This window comes from Hetaerina americana, unplaced genomic scaffold (genome assembly GCF_022747635.1).
Source record: "Hetaerina americana unplaced genomic scaffold, ioHetAmer1.1.p SCAF_524, whole genome shotgun sequence".
Classification (NCBI taxonomy): domain Eukaryota; kingdom Metazoa; phylum Arthropoda; class Insecta; order Odonata; family Calopterygidae; genus Hetaerina; species Hetaerina americana.
In genome coordinates this window covers 71301-90678 of record NW_027287122.1, presented here as the reverse complement: position 1 = coordinate 90678, position 19378 = coordinate 71301, and the positions used below count along the sequence as shown (strand labels likewise).

General features: G+C 34.2%; 1 protein-coding gene across 1 annotated transcript; it reads right to left on the bottom strand.

Moving 5' to 3' along the window:
* Positions 1–5344: 5344 nt before the first annotated feature.
* Positions 5345–17868, bottom strand: LOC139694703 (enolase-like). Its single transcript, XM_071593189.1, has 9 exons — positions 17747–17868; positions 15662–15917; positions 15242–15396; positions 12264–12388; positions 10671–10817; positions 9567–9657; positions 9012–9198; positions 6926–7159; positions 5345–5863 (listed from the first exon to the last, which is right to left on the bottom strand). The coding sequence occupies exons 2-9, from the start codon at positions 15899–15901 to the stop codon at positions 5741–5743; spliced, it is 1302 nt and encodes a 433-aa protein (XP_071449290.1). The 5' UTR covers positions 15902–15917; positions 17747–17868; the 3' UTR covers positions 5345–5740.
* Positions 17869–19378: the final 1510 nt, after the last annotated feature.

Below are 19378 nucleotides of genomic sequence, written 5' to 3'. Positions count from 1 at the left end.
CGAGTCTTTCCCAAATATTTTTGATACTGAACTAATTGAGTATGTAGAGTTATTTTCAAAATAATTCACTATCATCTTGATTAGGATTGAGCAAATGAAAACTTGTAGACATTGGAGAGATTTATTTAGTGTTTAAGTGTTGATAATGTTGATGGGGTAGTTAAGAAATCTACATCATTCATTTGTTTTTTAATGGAACCCACTTATGAAAACAATTAATTCAAAACCATACTTCAGGATAAGTTCTCAAATGGCAATACATTTTACAGATACAAGCTTAACTTTATGGACTTTTTCCATATTTGAAAAGGTATAAAAATATTTGTAATATTCTCAAACTTCTTATTATCACAATCTGGGATTCAGCTCAGGTCATGATAATAAAGTGAGTGGCAACTCAAAGTTTTCTCTTTCGTTCTCTACTAATTTGAAGAATTGATGACACATGAATTTATTTAGACTTATTCAATGCTCCCATTCATTTTACACTGGGGTAATATTCAATAGCTGTCAAAATTAGAGAAATCATTTGTACTTATGTCTTCTGCTAACACAGCAAGCCTTAAAAACATATGGAGTTAGCTCAAGGCCATCAAAATCCAGGGGACTACCCGCAATTCTGTCACCTTGCCATTTAGTTCAGAGGCATTTCATTGAAAAGATGCTGATGACAAAAAGAAGTCCACCTTAAAGAAGATGCTAAGTGTGCCATGCTCAACTCAATAGCAGAGAAAGAGTATATCATTACCCTGACTGCAATGCAAGCATATTTATAGGATGGCTTGACATTTATATCACAAACTTAGCTTTTAGAACTCAAGTTTGCTACTTCAAAGGTGAAAGTGAAATTAATTATAAAATTTGACGTAACATTTTTATTGTATAAATTGCATTTTAATATACCAATTCTTCAATAGTTCAAAGTTAAAAAAAATTACGGAGGAATAAATTATTCTGGCCCAAGTGCATGAAATTTGATTCTTTTAAAATTTAAATTATTCAGTAAGGTTCCTACATTAAATTTGTGAACTAACTGGGAGGGTTAAATATGGTGAGGATATTCAAATCAATGTATGCATGCTGCATTGATCAAAGTGAAAGTACACAGTACATCCTGAATAAATATCAAATCGGATGGGTGGGAAATGCATATATTGAACTGTAGAGAAGTGGAGGAGCCATGGCTAACAACCTACTCCCTTCCCTGGCTTACAGTTTTTTTGCCTGCATGCCAGAGAATGGGGGGCACTTATGAGGCTGTTTTGATACATTTTTTTGGCAGAAAACTCTTGGTTCTACTAACATGAGCAATTGATTTACTTGAATCACAAAAAACAAGTTTTTTGCGAATGAAATGTACTTCAAACTATTAAAAAGCTACTATAACTATATTAGTCTGCTACTGTAGTTACACATGATAATGTCGTACACAGCAACATTAAGTTGTCAATTTTCAACTTATTATTGCAGTATGCAGAAGTATGTCATTATTTGATGTGGCAAATGAACATTTAAAAAACTTTTTCGTCTCATTATATTCTACAGGAAAATTCTAGGGATTATGGTACTTATTTTCAAATTGGCTAAAATAATGATAAATAATTGGTGAAGATTTCCAGCTATCAAGGAAAAACATTTTATGATCTTCTTATGACATTTAAGATAGGAATCTTTTCTGCTATCGGGAAAAGTGAATTATAAAAACTTTATCTGGCCTATTCCAGGTAGTGTATTCTAATGAGGAGCAGTTGCTACAATGAATACCTCTGTCAGGCTCATACCCTCATCTTGTCTTGCATTTGGGCAGGCCTACCAGGTGCAATTATTCTTCTTGCCAGCCCAGCTTTAGGAGTCATTGGAAAATTAAAGCCATTCCACTATGTCAAGATTGTTGCCCATGGATCATGAACATCAGTAAAAGTATTTATTGTTAGATTTGTGATATGAATGCATTTGCAAAAGACAGATTAATATTTGCAGGAATAGTTTTTCACTTTTGGGGATACCTACAGAAAATAAGTAATCACTCAATAATGTTATGTGATGATTTCTTCTAATGGCACTGCTCCGTTACAGTTGTACAGTCTTATTAATAATTGTTGTGTGTGTAGGCAAATCCCTCTATGACTGCATTCTACCCTGCTGGAAATTTGAACTGACTTCAGGAGAAATCTTCATACTGAAAATAATCTGACTCCATAAAGTACCAAATTGAACTCCGCCAAACCGCAACTTCACCCTAATTGGATCCATTGGGAGGGAATTCAGTAACCAACTGAGCTCCAAATATTACCTGTTGAATGTGAGAATATCCTCCATTGATCAATTTCATTTAGGGATTCTATCACGAATCATGTATGGGGATTAGGGGGATTATTAGCAAATTTTTCCTTTTTATAATATGTATTATATAATAAATATTAACACAAGGAAAGAAAACAATATATGTAGTCAGCTTCACAAAACCAAAAATTTACACAAAGAGGTTATCTCATTACACCGATAATATATTGGGGGAATCGAGTTGGTGAGGTGGCTATTGTACTGGCCTCCCATCCCAAGGGCTACAACATTCCATCTTTCAGATGAAAAATTCAACTGTGGGTGCCTAGGTGTATTTGTTTTGGAGTGGACACTTCTCTCCACCCTTCCTCTGCTCCTATGAAATCCTACTCACCTAGTAACTAAAATACTCACCAAATTACCTGAGCATGTGACCACCTGCTTTACTAACTACTATTACTGAGTAAGGTGGGAATACCAAAATGAAAAACCCTTTGAAGGTAAATGCACTTTTATGAAATTCGACAAAGAAAGAAAAATATTAAATTCATTAATAAAATTGGTTAAAGTTTTTTTAAATGATCAACTTTACAGTTCCTTAAGGCTACTATGAAAGATATTAATTATAGTGAGTCTATCATCATTTTTGGTGGGCCCCCATAACTAGGCCAACAAGGGTGGTTCAATAAGTACCCGTGTCTGACGACAAACAGCGTTCCTGAGGGAAGTTTATGTTATCATCGTGTGCTGCCATCTATCAAACAACGGTGAAACAAATTTCAGACTGATTTAAAGGGTAGTTTGGATTTGGCAGCCATTCAAGTAAGATGTGTTTCGTGATTTTTGCTGAGATGGAAAAAGAGCAGTATCGTTCGGTAATTCGCTCTTTGTTTTTGGATGGGAAGAAATGTGAGGAGATAAAAGCAAAGTTGGATGCTGTTTATGGGGACACTTCGCCATCTATGACCACAGTTAGATATTGGTTCAACTAATTTAAACGTGGGCGAACATGTTTTTGATGAAGAGCGACCAGGATGCCTGGCAGATGTGGTTACCAAGGAAATCATTCAAAAAATTCCACGCCTGATTGACGAACGAAAGTGCGCTAAGTAGCAGAGGCCGTGGGTGTGTCGACCGGAATGGCAATTAATATTTTACATGATAAGTTGGCGATGAAAAAATTCTCAGCCCGATGGGTGCCACGACTGCTCTCAGTGGACAACAAGCTGATCTGGCTGTCAACTTCATGAATTGCATGAACTACGTTATGAATTGCTGCCGCACCCCCCATATTCACCTGACCTGGCTCCCTGTGACTTTTTCTTATTCCCTAACATGAAGAAATGGCTCGTGGGAAAAAAATTTAGCTCAAACGAGGAAGTTATCGCCGAGACAGGCGTATTTTGGAGAGTTCGACAAATCCTAATTTTTGGAGGGGTTAAAAAAATGGCCGGAACGTTGGGAGAAGTGTATCTTTCTAAAAGGGATCTAAGTTTTAAATTAAAAAAATGTTTTTGAAATAATAGTTCCTTCATTTCTAACATGGGTACTTATTGAACCGCCCTCGTACAATGTATTGATCTCCTAGCATGGTGGCCATCAAATACATGGTTTCCAATGCTAGGTTTTCAAATATGAGAATTTTTTTTTCCTAGGTTTTGTGCTACCAAACTGACAACAGTAAATATACATGCATAATTGTTTCAGCCTTTCCCCTTGTAGCATTGTAATTATCTGCATTTAATGGTAGAGAAGAACAAAATTAATAAAATTGTTAAAATTTAATGGCTCACCTAATTTGAAAATGATAGGTAGATGAATATGGGAATGATGAATGTGATTTTTTCCACTAACAATATGGGATCAGTCTGACTGCACTAGGGGGAAAAATATTCAGGTCTAAAGTATGCTGGTGTGTATTCACCTCCTGGCACACAACCTTGTGGTGGCTTACAAGGTATAAAAATTACTTAACACTAATAGATATCCCATTTACAGTAAAGATAGTACCCTGCTTGTAGTACAGTTTCTAATGGTTTTTTAGCATGTAGATGAATTTTATCTCTGCCATAGAAACTTTAAGTATTTTGTATTGCTAGCAGGTATTTAATAAGTATATAAACGACTATCAATGCAAGCTGATCACTGCTTTGAATAGGAAGTTGCAACACAATGAATTGACATTTCCTTTAGGATTATTGGTTGAAAAGCAGAATGATGCAAACTTTTTATGATCTTTTTATTAATTGGAAAGTATTCTATACTGTATTGATATTACAGGAGAATGTAATCTGCACCCAGTGTTAGTAAAAAAGAAATCGTTCCTACACTGGACAATTTACCTGGTCAAGGCATTCTCAATCAAATGAGTACTTATTGATTACCTCTCACAATAAGTTATCATGCAGTAATAGGCAAGCAGTTAAGCAGTTGTCCTATGTACACAGGTAATGCAAAACTCTTTCCCTTCTTGAAAAAATATTTTGAAAGCCACTATTTAAATAAATCTTGATATAAGTTATATTAAATTCAAATGGAGATGGTACCAAAGCCATTTTTACCTTCTACTGCACACTATTTTCCAGTAATACAATAATTATAAAAGCCAGGTTTTTCTATTTCCGGTTAATTAGGATACCTGGACACCCTGCCAAAAAACTTCGCGCACAATTTGTAAGTATTGCTCAAAATACATGTATATTCTGCATCATTATTATCCTTTGGTTCCTCAAACTAATGTACTTCATACCATACAAAATGCTTTCTTTTACCTTCTACCTTGCTGTTACCCCCCATACTTATTTCAGCCTCCATTAAGTAGTTGCCATTATATCTGCATTAATCAAGTTTCTCCTAACAACCTGCTGCCTTCCACCCGGCTGACAGTAATTTCACCTTGTGACTTATTTCTGTAAGTACCACTAAATTTTTCCAAACACTTGCACTGATTTCTCCATAATGCTTCCATGTCCCAACAATTTATTTTTGGTTATCACAGAATAGAGGTTGAGTTAATTGTGAAAGCTTCCACTTAGTATAGATTTAAGAATCAAAAGTTACATTTATTGCACAAGAGAATTTTATTTGGGTTGATGACTGACTTTTTTTCATGTCTTCATAAATATTTTCACAGGGTAAACCTGCTGATTACATAAAACATCATACCATAAATTATAAATTCACACTAATGATGTCTTTACATTTTCTTTTCTTGATAAGTTAAACAATTTTTAAGTCTACTTTTACACCAATTCTTTACACTCGCTCTGAAAGGGAAACATTACAAAAACAATATAACCATTAAATGCCAATATCAGCTTAGTGATATCCCATGAGATTTTTTGGAGCCAAATTTTCCATAATCAAATTTTGGATTAGATTTGGTGGTCTTTCATCCAAAATGAAAACATGGGATGTTAACAATAGCAAGACTCAGTACTTCCCCTACCATTTGTGCTTAATTAGGATGAGCGAAATTCTTGCCCGCATACTTTGCAGCACCACCCAACTCTTCTTCAATACGAAGAATCTGGTTATACTTAGCCAAACGCTCTGAGCGGCAAGGTGCTCCTGTTTTTATCTAAAGAAAAATTATACAATTAATGATGAAAATAAGTTAAAGAGTAGCAACAGGCAATCAACATTGCATGTTGCATTGCATCAGCATTGTTCCCTTTTTGACATTAAAGCAAAATGGACATTATCAGATCCCAAAGTATGTACATATAAATATATAGATTAATATAAAATGCCGCCCAATGAGTAATGAAGTGTTTTAAATGCAGCAATTTAAAAGCATAAAAATCATTGCCTAAACCACGATTTGAACTGGGATTCCTTAATTTCTATTACAGGTTTCTTAATAACTTATTCAAAAACTGGCAATGTCAGGGAGATAATGATGTTAATTCAGATTGGCTGCTAATGTAACGATAGCATGTTCTTCAATGTAAGTAATTAATAAAAGTCTATATAAACTTAGGCTTATGATAAATTAAGGTTGAAGTACAAAAGAATTTAAATTATTTTTGGGCATAATGCAAACTTTTTATGCACTACTATTTTTTATCCAAGTTAAACATTAGCACAGTGTAATAGCATATCTGAATAGTCATTTTAATCCATTGAATTAATTACATTCATAAGGGAATTCAGGACCTGTTAAACTTTTTCTCTAAAAACTCATAACAGGCATGGATGACTGTTTATAAAATAATTTATAAGTATTGATGGAAAGGAAAAAAACTATGCAAATTTCACTTGAATAGAGATTTATTCACGACCCGGGTTTCAAACACTTAATGTCATCTTCAGGTCTGAAGATGACATTAAGTGTTTGAAACCCGGGTCGTGAATAAATCTCTATTCAAGTGAAATTTGCATAGTTTGTTTCCTTTCCATCATGGATAAATTTCACAGGGTTAACCCTAATACCGTTCGGTTTGTTAATTTATAAGTAGTATTCATCCATAAAGTGTTCGTTTTAAATCTAAATGCACAAAGAAGGATCGCAGTACAAAAATTTAAAGATCTCTTTTCCCTATGCTTAGTTCAGTTCCATGATAATAACTGCCTTAAAATCTGTAATTCGAAATTATGTAGCTTTAAGGGATATGCCTGGGTTATCAGAATGAAGACTTACTTGTCCAGTGCTAAGTCCGACAACAAGGTCAGCAATGAATGTATCCTCAGTTTCTCCAGATCGATGAGATACCATGGTACCCCAGCCATTTTCCTTTGCCAGAAGGTGAGCTGAAATAGCCTCTGTTACGCTGCCAATTTGATTTACCTTCAGCAGCAAACAGTTGCAAGCTTTCTTCTCAACTGCCGTTTTGATTCTTTTTGGATTTGTCACCGTAAGGTCATCTCCAACAATCTGTCAATGTATAAATTAAAATTTAAATCCTACCATATAGATTCTGCCCAGAAGAGTATACCTCAATCAAATATATTTCACTATTTATGTCAATTCTGTATTTAGTTTTTATGAGTAGAACAAAAAGATACTTTGATAACATTTGGAAGAATAACAAATTATACTACAATAGTTCAAATACTGCATAACTTTGAAAATTTGATTAGGTGTATCTTGTTCCTGCTAAACATCAATTACATAGAAGCTAATGCGGTTATGGAGATGGCCTTTGCCAACTGATCATTGAAACAAGATTTATTTATTAAGTGCAACTGTTACGCACAAAGGATATTTTATGAAGCTAATGCAACATTATCGGTTAAAAATTAAAGTCTAATGATCAAGAGATAAAAAGCTTTTCTTTGTTTTGCTCTGTGAGGCAACAAAGGGATTTACTAAAATTATGCCATCTTACAGTTTAGCCATAAATTATAATTTTTACAAATGATTACCGGTGGAATGGGATTTGGTATTTTCCTGGTTTAGGAGACTGTCAGGGCATGGACAGTTAGGTTTCCATGGCCAGTACAATGCAAGGGGGAGGGGAAATCATGAACAAAGGTTTTTATGTGAGCTACAGTAAATAGAATAAAAGACTTAAATCCTTTATCTTGGTTCAACTCCTACAGAAAACTCTCGTATATTAATCAGAAATGCAGGTGTTCCGTGGAAATTTGATGTTTTAACAACTATTTTTGTGATGTTGCCACTGGTAGACATTGAAAAGTGGCAGAAATGATCTGTTCTTGTGGATGGATTCGGAATAATGATCAGCTTGTTTATTTTAATATCAAATTGTAATTTTCATGTAAAGAGTTTTGAAGTGATAATTATTATTATTATTATTATTGGTATTATTTTAGTAAAAATAAGGTTTGGATGCACACATTATGCAACAATTCAATGATGCATTTCCTTGCCTTATAACAAAATACAACCTGATATCCTTAACTACAACAACCCCTTCTTTAATTCTGCAAACATTCTAACTCCCTCTATTCCTTCCAACTAGCTTATCCTATTCCTACACCTTCCTTGTTTGTCTAATGTTCTCCTCTCTATCATAGTCTTCAAAATCCCATTGCTGATCAAAATACTTGAATCCATTCTTTCTCCTCCTCTGGATTTCTCCAAACAAACCCCTCTCTTCTCCCATATACCTAGTACTTCCTCATTTGTTTTCCTTTCTGTCCATTTCACCTTTTGCATTCTACTCCACAGCCATGTTAGAAAGATCTCCAATCTATGCCTATCACCTTGCTTCAACAACCATGTTTCCGCGGTTACAAAACCACTCTCCATATCAAATTTTTAATGAGCATTTTCTAAACATCCTTAGTCAACATGCTCATCATTGATTCCCTCTTCCTTGTGAAAGTTTCTTTGCCTAATACAATTCCTTTTCTTAGGTCCATACCACTTTGACAATTTTGGTCCACAATACTTCCGAGATACATAAACTGTTTCATCTGTTATCGTTTATGAACTAGTTTAATATTTAACTCAGCATTACTCTTTCTTGAAAACCACATGATTTTTTTTTATGTACAGCTATTCTGGCGTCAGGCCTATCATATTGGCTTTCCAATGCACTCAGCAATGCTTGCAACCCCTTGGCTAACTGGAATTTTGAGTAATTGTAGCCCAAAAAATTCTTACAGGGGCATACATTTAGAAAATATTCGGGGAACCCCAGGACATACATTTTAACTGAAATTCTTATCAAAGATGATGATTCATTCAGGAAAGTAATATTCTCTACATACTAAGCAAGGATAAAGGAAAGAGATTCAATTATATGGTTACTTTTTACCTGGATTGAGGTCGTAGCAGTCATATTTGACCATGCATCCCAATGATCTTGGTCAAATGGATCCTCAATGGAAACAATCGGGAACTCTTTAACATATTCCTTATAAAGATCGGTTAACTTGTTTCCATCAATCCACAAGCTCTTGTCTGAGTCAGGGGACTTAAAGTCCAAGTCATACATGCCCTCCCTATTAAAATAAAAATTTACACTGTGAAAAATATTTATTGACCAAGCTTCAGGTATACTGGCAGAGTATACGTCCCTTACCCTAATGAAGTAATATTTCTATCAATTGTTTGAACTTGATGGCTGTCGATATGCAGCTCTTAAGTAATATGTGGTGTCCCACAGGTCTCTGTGGAACCAAATCTAAAACTAAAAAAAACCAATGGAACCAAACTAATATGATCGAATAGAGATAGAATCCATAACTGATTAGACTAAAATATGCATTAGACATAAATGCATTAGACTAAACTGATGCCATGTCCTTACTGTCAGTAGGCAAGCATATAAGTCACCAGGTATGTTCAGATGAAAAAGTGCTTTACTCACTTGTAAAATTCGGAGGCTGCAACATCCATGCCAATGTCAACCTTTCCAGTATAACCGGCAGCAGCTATGGCATCAGATATGAGGATAAGTGCTGGAAGGTGAAATGACAAAAATAAATAACACGAATTTAATTGAGAACTGAGGTTTTTAAATTTTATTTTCATTACTTTTTTAATTTCTGATCATCATCCTGAAATCATTAAAGCTGACCTTAAGTCGACCTTTGATGATTACAACCACAAATCAGTCTCAAACCCTAAGGTCCAGTTAGGTGCATTCATATGTATATATATATATATATATATATATATATATATATATATATATATATATATATATATATATATATATATATATATATATATATATATATATATAGAAAAATATATATATATATATTTATATATATATATATAGAAAAATATATATATATATATATTTTTATAAATATATATATAGATACATAAACCATAAACAAAGTAATCAACTCTAAGGTTGGTTTGGTAGGTGATGGTCGAGTTCACCCAGTACTATGCTTGACGGCATGTGAAATTCACACATCAGTGTAGGAGGGCCAATATATATATATAATCATAAACGCAGTAATCAACCCTAAGGTCAGATTGGTAGGTAATAAGGTGAAAGCAGCAGTCAAGTCCTGGACTTGAGAAAATTCTGAAGAGTTTTTCAGCGACAGAATGAAAAAACTTGTTACACGTTTGGAGAAATGTGTTAGCCTTTTTGGTGACTATGTTGAAAAATAGATATATGATTTTGGAACTTAAGAATTGTACCAAACGCACTTTTGCCCATTCTTGCTATTTGTTTTTGGTCTACAAGCATGTGTGCATTACTTTTTAGCCTACCCTCATATAGGAGTTTTCGGGGAAATTCTCAAGCAGCACAAAAAGAAAAACTCTCACCTCTGGTAACTTTTATGTCAAGTGGTTATAATAAGGTGACCTCTACATTGTATCTATCTGTACAGAAAAAGAAAAGTGGGTGTACAACACCTGCTGCCTTCCCTACGTTTGCATTTTAAGTAATTTAGGAATTTATATCAACAAAAGCATTTGTTGGCAACATCAATGCATGCATACATACCATCCTTGTTATTAAGAAGCCTGGGAGCAAAGCCACCTTCATCTCCTACAGCAGTTGAGTCAAGGCCAAATCGTGACTTGATAATAGCCTTAAGGTGATGATACACCTCAGATCCCATTTTCATTGCCTCGGTGAAGGAAGAAGCACCTAAAGAAGAATGGGTTTGAAGTCAATACACAACTTCCTCCTTAATAACGCCAATAGTTTTCATGGCGATACCTTTTACACAACGTATATCACATTATATAAGAATGCCTACACACCCAGGTATAAATATTCCATTACATATTGTTTTGATGTGATTGGCAAATATTTTTCTAACTCATTTTTACTCCGTAGGGATGAAAAAGAATATGAAATATCACTTCTTTTCATCATTTCTAAATTTGAAAATACTCTATAGCCATATTGGCATCTCTATCAAAGAAAAACAAAACATAACTCTGTGAATATTGATAACCCTTCCATGAGTTTTCTCTATGTTGAGACTAAATCAAATAGCATTCTCACTCCAGAAAGTGGTAGTTTCACCATAAGTGAATCAAAATCTATAATAATAATTACAATCTATATATTAATAATTACAAGAATTACTTGCTTTGTAGGAAAGGAATTTTTAAGAACTTACATTTTAACTGCTTTATTTAACTTTTACACAAAGTTAAAATACTTAATTAAACATTGCATTATAATTTTACTTTGAGGCAGTTTTGGTTTTCTGATGAAATTTATGAAAAATGAGGTACCTTTATCAATTTCTCACCCTTGAAGATACAAGTTCTTATTAAAACCTGTACATACAATTGCTGCTCTTAAAACCTACTGATTTTACCCCCAAAAGGAATTTTTCCACAGAAACCCAAATGAAACTGCTCGAACTGAAATACCTAAATATACGAGGTTTCATGAAAATCCTAAAAGCATTTACAAGAAAATATTTACATAAATAAAATTATGCCCGTTACTCATGTATTTTATTTTTCTTTATTACCTAGTGCAATGAAATAATACGATGGCCATTTTGGACGACTGAAGATAACATACAAAATTCAAGAAACTTTACACACAAGACAACTCTATTCACTAAAATTTCAAGCTAATACTGAGCTCACGTTTAAGATTTTTATGAAATATAAAAGATGCCATTGTCCAAAATTCTTAAGATTGTTTTGGTGAATGCAAAAAACTGCTCTTTTCTCGCCAATACCTAAGATGTCAGTCGACTATGTGGGATCCCTACATACTTGTTTGATGTCAACCCCAAGAGTTAATATAATGCCAATGGAAAATGTGTTAGAGAAATCTACCAGAAAATTTTTTGGATAAGCAGATTTTAATGTTACTCACCCGATTAGCCTTGAAAAGATTGGGCAAGACATCTTTTCAGACAAAAAGAAATTGCCTTAATGCATTATACAATGCAAGGGATGGGAAGATTAAAAGGGTGGTTGAGAGGCAATGATGAAATGGTGTGATTTGTTGGAACCAGTTACATAAATCTGTTGTTCCACATAACTAAAATTAATTACAGACTACTTTGTCAGAATATGCAGCATAAGTTATATTATTCCACGAACAATTGTATAGTATTACCTGTGGGCAGGATCATAAATTCTTGCATTGCTAACTTGTTACCAGCATGTGATCCTCCATTGATCACATTAAATGCAGGGACTGGGAGAATGATATTTTTGTTCCCTGCAAGGTCTGCAATGTGCCTGAGAAAAGTAAGTCATAATTGAAGTGTTACTAATGACAATTGTTCAAGGAATCTTTTATGTACAAACATTGATTTTTGACATTAATCACATATTTTTTCCACACAAGTTCCGCCCTAATCCTTTTCTTATATCACAACAGCCTAATCTCTCAAATTATTCATAAATTATAGAGATAAAAGTTACATGCTTTGGTCATCTGTACTTTAACTCAATCTCACCTTATGCTTATAAAAAGAGCCCTGTGAATTTTAACGCCCTTTCATTGCACAGCATGCAATTTATTATATCCATATATATAAGATGCCACATAATTTCAACATCAGACTAATCTCAAAGGAAAGAAGTAAACCGCATTGAATTAAATACTTTCTCAGACAAATTTTGAGATAAAAAGACCACATGGATTATTTGTTGGTTGAAAAGGAGCAATCAATATTTTCAGATTAATTTCTGATTCTAATCACAGAAAAAAGTTGGGGCATTAAAAACCATATGCTTTTCTAATTAAGCAGAGTTAAAATCTCCCAAAAATGTTTTCAGAATGGATTTCCTTTGCTTTCATACCTTCCTTTATTAAGTATATTTTCGCTGCTTGAATCTCAATTTTTCCATCTTCACAAATCACTGCACAGGAACAACAACAGAGAGGCATTCATACCACAGATCTCTTCCCAGAACACTGATGTGTTACATTTTTACTTGTAAAGGATTACCTATTACTATGTGGGAAACTGGTTGTGCTAGCGCTGATACCTGGTGATAATTGCGAGAACCTTTCAAACTACCCTCGTACAACAATTTGTTAAAATATTTTACTGAGGTAATTGTCCTACTGCAATCTATTATAACAGGTAGATTACCAACAATAATCATATAATATGATGCTTTGGAAGGTTAGATTTTTAATGAAATCAAAATTATAACTAGTTAGGTGAAAAGACAGCATTTAATAATGGGGCTAAAGGTGTAGAGCATGGGCAGCCAAACAGTTAACCATAGCTCAACAGTTGATCTAGGAATTTTCATTTAATTAAAGTGTTAAAAAATAACATTCCACAGAAGTCATTACCCTTACCTCTACTATGGGTACCTCAATGATATTCACTCAGATTAAAGCACTAAAATTTTGATGAATTGGTATTCACTAGTTACAAATCTGAATTTTTTCTGAGACATCAAAGCTGATCAAACCAAAGCAAACCAAAAAGACAAGCATCAAAGTTACACACAGGTGAAGACACGTTGGCCATCCTATACTTATGTAAATTAGGCCATCATCAGAAAAATAATTGTTAAGTGTATTATGTGAACAGATATTCATTCCATCCTGCAGAAGAAACTGGCATAGACATTAACTTCTGCAGCTCTTTTTCTAAGCATATGTGAAAATCATTAAACAGTAACAAATAGCATTACTGAATGCTGGAGATACGTTCATAAGATGTAAAGAATTTGGTTAGGCAAAATACTGGTTGTGTTCTCTGCGTGTATGACTTTCTCTACTATGTGAAAGCATTCCACCATATGTTATATCTCAAATGTTTTCTAAGTCCCGGTTTCTTGCCATCTTGGAAATTTCACCTTTTTACAAGAATCTTCCGGCTACAAATCTTCAGAACTCAATTGCTTTGGGCTCAATGGCAACCATGTAACAATCATCTCATTCAATTTTTAATTCTAGTGTCCCATTTCCACAATTTCATCAATTACATTTTGCTCTTCAAATTCCTTTGGTCCTGAGGACACCTGTGATATAACAATAACATAGGTATGTCTCAGCACCACCTATTGACTAGCCAACTAACATGGTATCCTACACAGGACAGTCAAAACTAAATTGTTAGCATCTGCTAAGTGGCTGGTGACCAGGACAGTTGTCGAACTGGACTTCTCAAGTGAGAGACTTACTATATACAATTTCTCAAAATGACCACTGACTAGCAGAAGGACATTTACACAAATTTGTGATGGTTCTCATCTTGGTGGAAAGCATTAAAGAGAGTGAAAGTAGTATATATGTATGCAAAAAAATTTATTTAAAAATAACTCTAAAAATTATGCATAGGTAGGTACATTAAACTTAATATATTATTAAAAGATATGTCGTCTCCATTGAAATAGACCAGTTCAATGATCAGGATAAAACTAAATGAATAGAGGGCTTTAATTTTTAATTCTTCTGCACCTGTTATATACCAGAAAACATTAGTCCAGCGAGTAGAGCATTGGACTACTCACCAGTTAACCTGGGTTTGATTTCCAGGGATGCCTTTATACACCCTCAGCTTCATCCAAGCTAAGTGATATTTTGGGAACTAAATCTTCCTAAGAAACCATAGATGGCGCAGGGTTAAAACTGGTCCACCTATTTCAATTTTGATTTCACATGCTGTTGGGCTCAGCACTAGGTGATCTCCAGCCACACTTATCTAACTGACCTTTAGGTTGATTATCTGTGGTTATATGTATGTTCCTATGGCCTGACTGTATAATCCTTTTACACAAGGCCAATGGAAATATTAAAGGAGGGCAGATTATAGAAAGAACTGTGGAAGAATACTTTGAACTCATCAACAGTCATGAACCAACAATCCATTATTACCCCCACCCCCTTTAATGTCCTGCATTGAAAATTATTCCTTCATTTGTTTTGACCTGCAACCCTCTCGTCCAGTCTTTTTCTAAATGCAAATTAATTACTCATTTAAAAATCTTAGGCCATTACAAGCATTCGACAGATATAGGCAAAAACCTTCAAACAAAAACCTAATATTTAATATAACTGCAAATGCCACTGCACAATTGACAATTATATCACAAAAATTAACAGGGATTAATTGTAATGCTCACTTGTACAGAGGAACTCCTTTGTGGGCAGCTCCTGCCTTGCACACAGCCAGTGATACACCTAAAATGGCATTGGCTCCAAACTTTGACTTATTTTCAGTAGCATCAAGTTGCAGCATGAATTCATCAATTTCCTTCTGCTGGGTTGGTTCGAAACTCTGTCAGCAAAGCATATCAATGAAATAATTTTATTGATTGTACAATTGCTGGAACTTCTTAATTAAATTAATCAACTTGATCAAAAAATGTCATGCATATTACAACACGGACCTAATTTGTTATACTTTCTAAAATAAATCAAAGGGTACGCCATAAGGATGCCTTCAATTCAAATTGATTTTGGCTACACTATCTTTCCTCCTAGAAGAGCATCTGTAAAAGCAGATTCGAAACCAATTCAAATTTTAGATGTGTTCAGCTAACCTTTTTCAGTAGCTCTGGTGCGATAGATTTGTTGACATTATCAATTGCCTTCAGTACACTCTTTCCATGGTATTTGGATTTGTCATTGTCCCGCAATTCCAGTGCCTCATAGATTCCAGTGCTGGCACCAGAAGGTACAGCTGCTCTAAATAGTCCCTTCTCTGTGATGAGATCAACTTCCACTGTTGGGTTTCCACGGGAATCAAAGATTTGGCGGGCGTGGATCTTCTGAATAGGCATCTTGAATAGGCTACTGCTGCAATTTTAAAATATAAAATGAATTATTTAAAAGTATCCCCAAACCTCACAAGCAGCAACTGTTAGAATTTTTCATATCACCCCTTCGAAAATTTATAAATATACACATGTCAATGTATAAATATGTGTAATCACAGTATAAATATAAGCAAATGTATAACATAATTAAATCCTAAGACTAAATGCATCCGAGGTCGATTGGCACGGACAATTATGTTGACGATGAACATATAATTCACGATTCTTTCCCCAACTTCATGAATGATCAGTATAAACAACGATGCCTACTTCGTCCGCTCTATTATAGCCATTAAACAACTGAAAACGCATGTAAATAAACCAGGGGAGTTTTTCGTCGAAAAGGAGAAAATAAACTAAAATTTTCGACAAATAAGTTCATAAAATCTCTCTCTTCTCTATTAATACAAGTTTTTAATCACCTATTTATCGTTGAGGAAATTGATAAATAAAGACATCATGAAACGGCAAACCATGATAAAGGCAATCTTGATCGTAAATAGGTACCACTCTGACCTCTAAAAGCAAAGGTGACGAGATGAACCGGTAACCCTGAATAGTGTGCTGAGTGTATCGACCAGTTGTTTCACCCTTTCCAAATATGAAGGGCGATGAATTTTTGGTATTAATTAGAAGGGGCCTATAAGTCGGAAAAGGTGCTATTTTTATTGTTATGACTTTCGTATAATTAAATTAAATAACATCGGAAGCAGAATACAACGAAATTTTGAAAGACCTATGGAAGGTCATTCAAGGTCAACTTGCTAAGAAACTTATTTTACCAAGGATAGTTAAAGTTTAACACCCTGTGCGAAGGTGTGGTTTCACAAATAAGGCCCAGGGCTGTGTAAAAAGTGTGTAACAATTCTTTTGTTAATTTACGTCAACCGAGGGCCTAGAGATTCTTTTCGGCCCCAACGGTGCAAACAGCGTCCCGGCACCGTAAGCACACATCCTCTACATATCTTGCTTGCATGGACAAAAACCTGTTCACATAAAAGGACTTGATATAAACAAAATTATATCAACGGAGCGAAACCAATACTCAATGACCTAGCAATAACTATACCCTAGGGCAAGGAGGTGAAGTCAGAAAATAACAGTTTAAGTAATTTGTCGGGTTATACGCCGACGGTCAGTTTGTACACGCGTAAGAAGTTTACGTGAAACGTTTCACTATTCAGACCTCAAAGGTTAGTTCGAGGTCATACCATATTCGCACCTCTAAGGTCTATCAATATGAATGAAAACCAAGGCTCACGCGAAAAATTCATTGTATACCGACAATGACAACGATTTCCAGAGGGAAAGAGTAGCCTAAAGCAAACATTGTTGTCAATTTCAAAAAACAAAGGCATTAAATATCAATGATTTAATTATACCCCTTAAAAAAATCACATTGGCTAATAATGTCTACTGCCCGGAGTCTAACACAAATTAATAAACGCGAAGGCACTGCGATTACTCGAACACTTAATAATGAACTTAATAGTACCTGCACGCAGAGATTAAACAATTACTAGGATAGTATAAGGTAAAGATTAGTACGTAATTCATTCACAATTTAAAGTGAAAAAGGTAGTACAATTCACATGAATAAATCTTAACGATCTGATACCAGAAAAGCTTCCAACGCATTGCTACACAAAATTGCCGGCGTTCAAAATCCTGTAATCACACGTCCCAACGAAATTGATGAAAAACAATTATAACTGAATGAAACGCTGTTCAAATTTTCCACATTTAAAATCAAAATGAAAGTGTGTACTTGAGAGAAAACAATATACTCATTTACAACTAGGAGCTCACCTCAACCTCGTACCAACACTTAGGAACCTCTTCACTGGAATGATTGACCTTATCGAAGGATGCGAAGAAGGAAAGGACAAGACAAGGTGACTCGAACAACTGCCGGGTGATATGAGAGAAAAATTTTCGTCTGCTATGATGGCAACCATTTACCTCCAAATGATTTGAGAAAGTGATTGCACAAACCCATGCTCAACGTTATTTTAATTTTATGCGCTTCAGCAATTGTAACGAAAGAAGCATTAAAAAAGTATCAACATGGGGTAAAGAAGAAATGTTATAGCATCAATAAAAGCGCGCGTAGTTCAATTTTAAATAACTTGTGTAATTAAATACCGCGGAAAAACTGTTGTTTCATACACTTGTTGTATTTGATATGTGCCGTAAAAATCCACATCGAAGAGTTATGGATGCAATGCTGATTAGTAGTTGTCACTATTCGAAAAATTAATGAGTTATAATATACCACACATTGATCTATAAATTATCTAGCCCGAGGTTTGCAATGCCTGGAATGTATCGAAACGGTTTCACTTTACAGAAAAGTCCCAGCTGCCTATTTTCAACTCAAAACAAGGTAACATTTATTGGCTGTTAACACAGTTGAATCTTTAATTATTTCATAAGAACCTACCCTAGTGCATGGTATTCTCAATTGACAGAGGATTCTAACCTATTTTTACAATATAATAGAAATAATTAAAAGAGTAGAGTAAACAAATAGTTTCAAATAATGTTAAATTATATTATCCTCATAATAATAACCAACATTTCTATGATTTACGACTAACTCCCTAGAAAAGTATTGGAAACAAGATAAAGTTAAATGTATTAAAGCAATAAAATGTCTATTTCCTATTTAAGTTATGTAATATCTAATTATCTCTCCATCGCTCCTGGGTCTATTGCAGTTTAACGTGCCTAGTTTAAATTAAAGAAGTTCCAATTAGTTAAGTATACATCTAAGTAAACACTATTTTTCTATGATCTCATGGTTTATTTGGATAGTTTATTTATTTTTTGTTTATTTTTAATTTTTAAAGTGATCGTATGGCCTGTTATATTAAATTTTAAATTGTGAGGCAATTAGGATGGAGCCCATGAGCTAATAAATACAATTACAGATCCAGTATTATAAGGAGACACATTAGGACACTCTCTGCCATTAGGAGATAATTTTTTTACCTGAGATGAAGGCTCATGAAAATAAAAGCCTTTTTCTAACAAAAAAACGAAAAATGGCTTTAGCTCTTACTGTTGAACAATATATATTGATCAATATTGTGAAATATGAATAACCAGCACCCGTGACTGAATGGCCTGTTGTGGCAGATAGGTTCACATTCAACCTTCATTTTACTAGTGCATATAAGACAATCAATGGGTGAATCAGGCTACTTTCATCGTAATGGCTGTGTGATACATCAGTAAGAGAATGGAGAAAATCCCAAAGCATATTTAGGTGAGGTATAGGGTTGATTCAGTAAGTATATCCTCATTTATAATTACTTCTCTAGGATTAACGCAAATTTTTACTTGAGATGGTACTGTTAATCTCATTGTTATAATCAATGGTTTGCACTCATCAAAGAAACGTTTCCAAAATCAGCCAAAAATTCAACATTACATTTT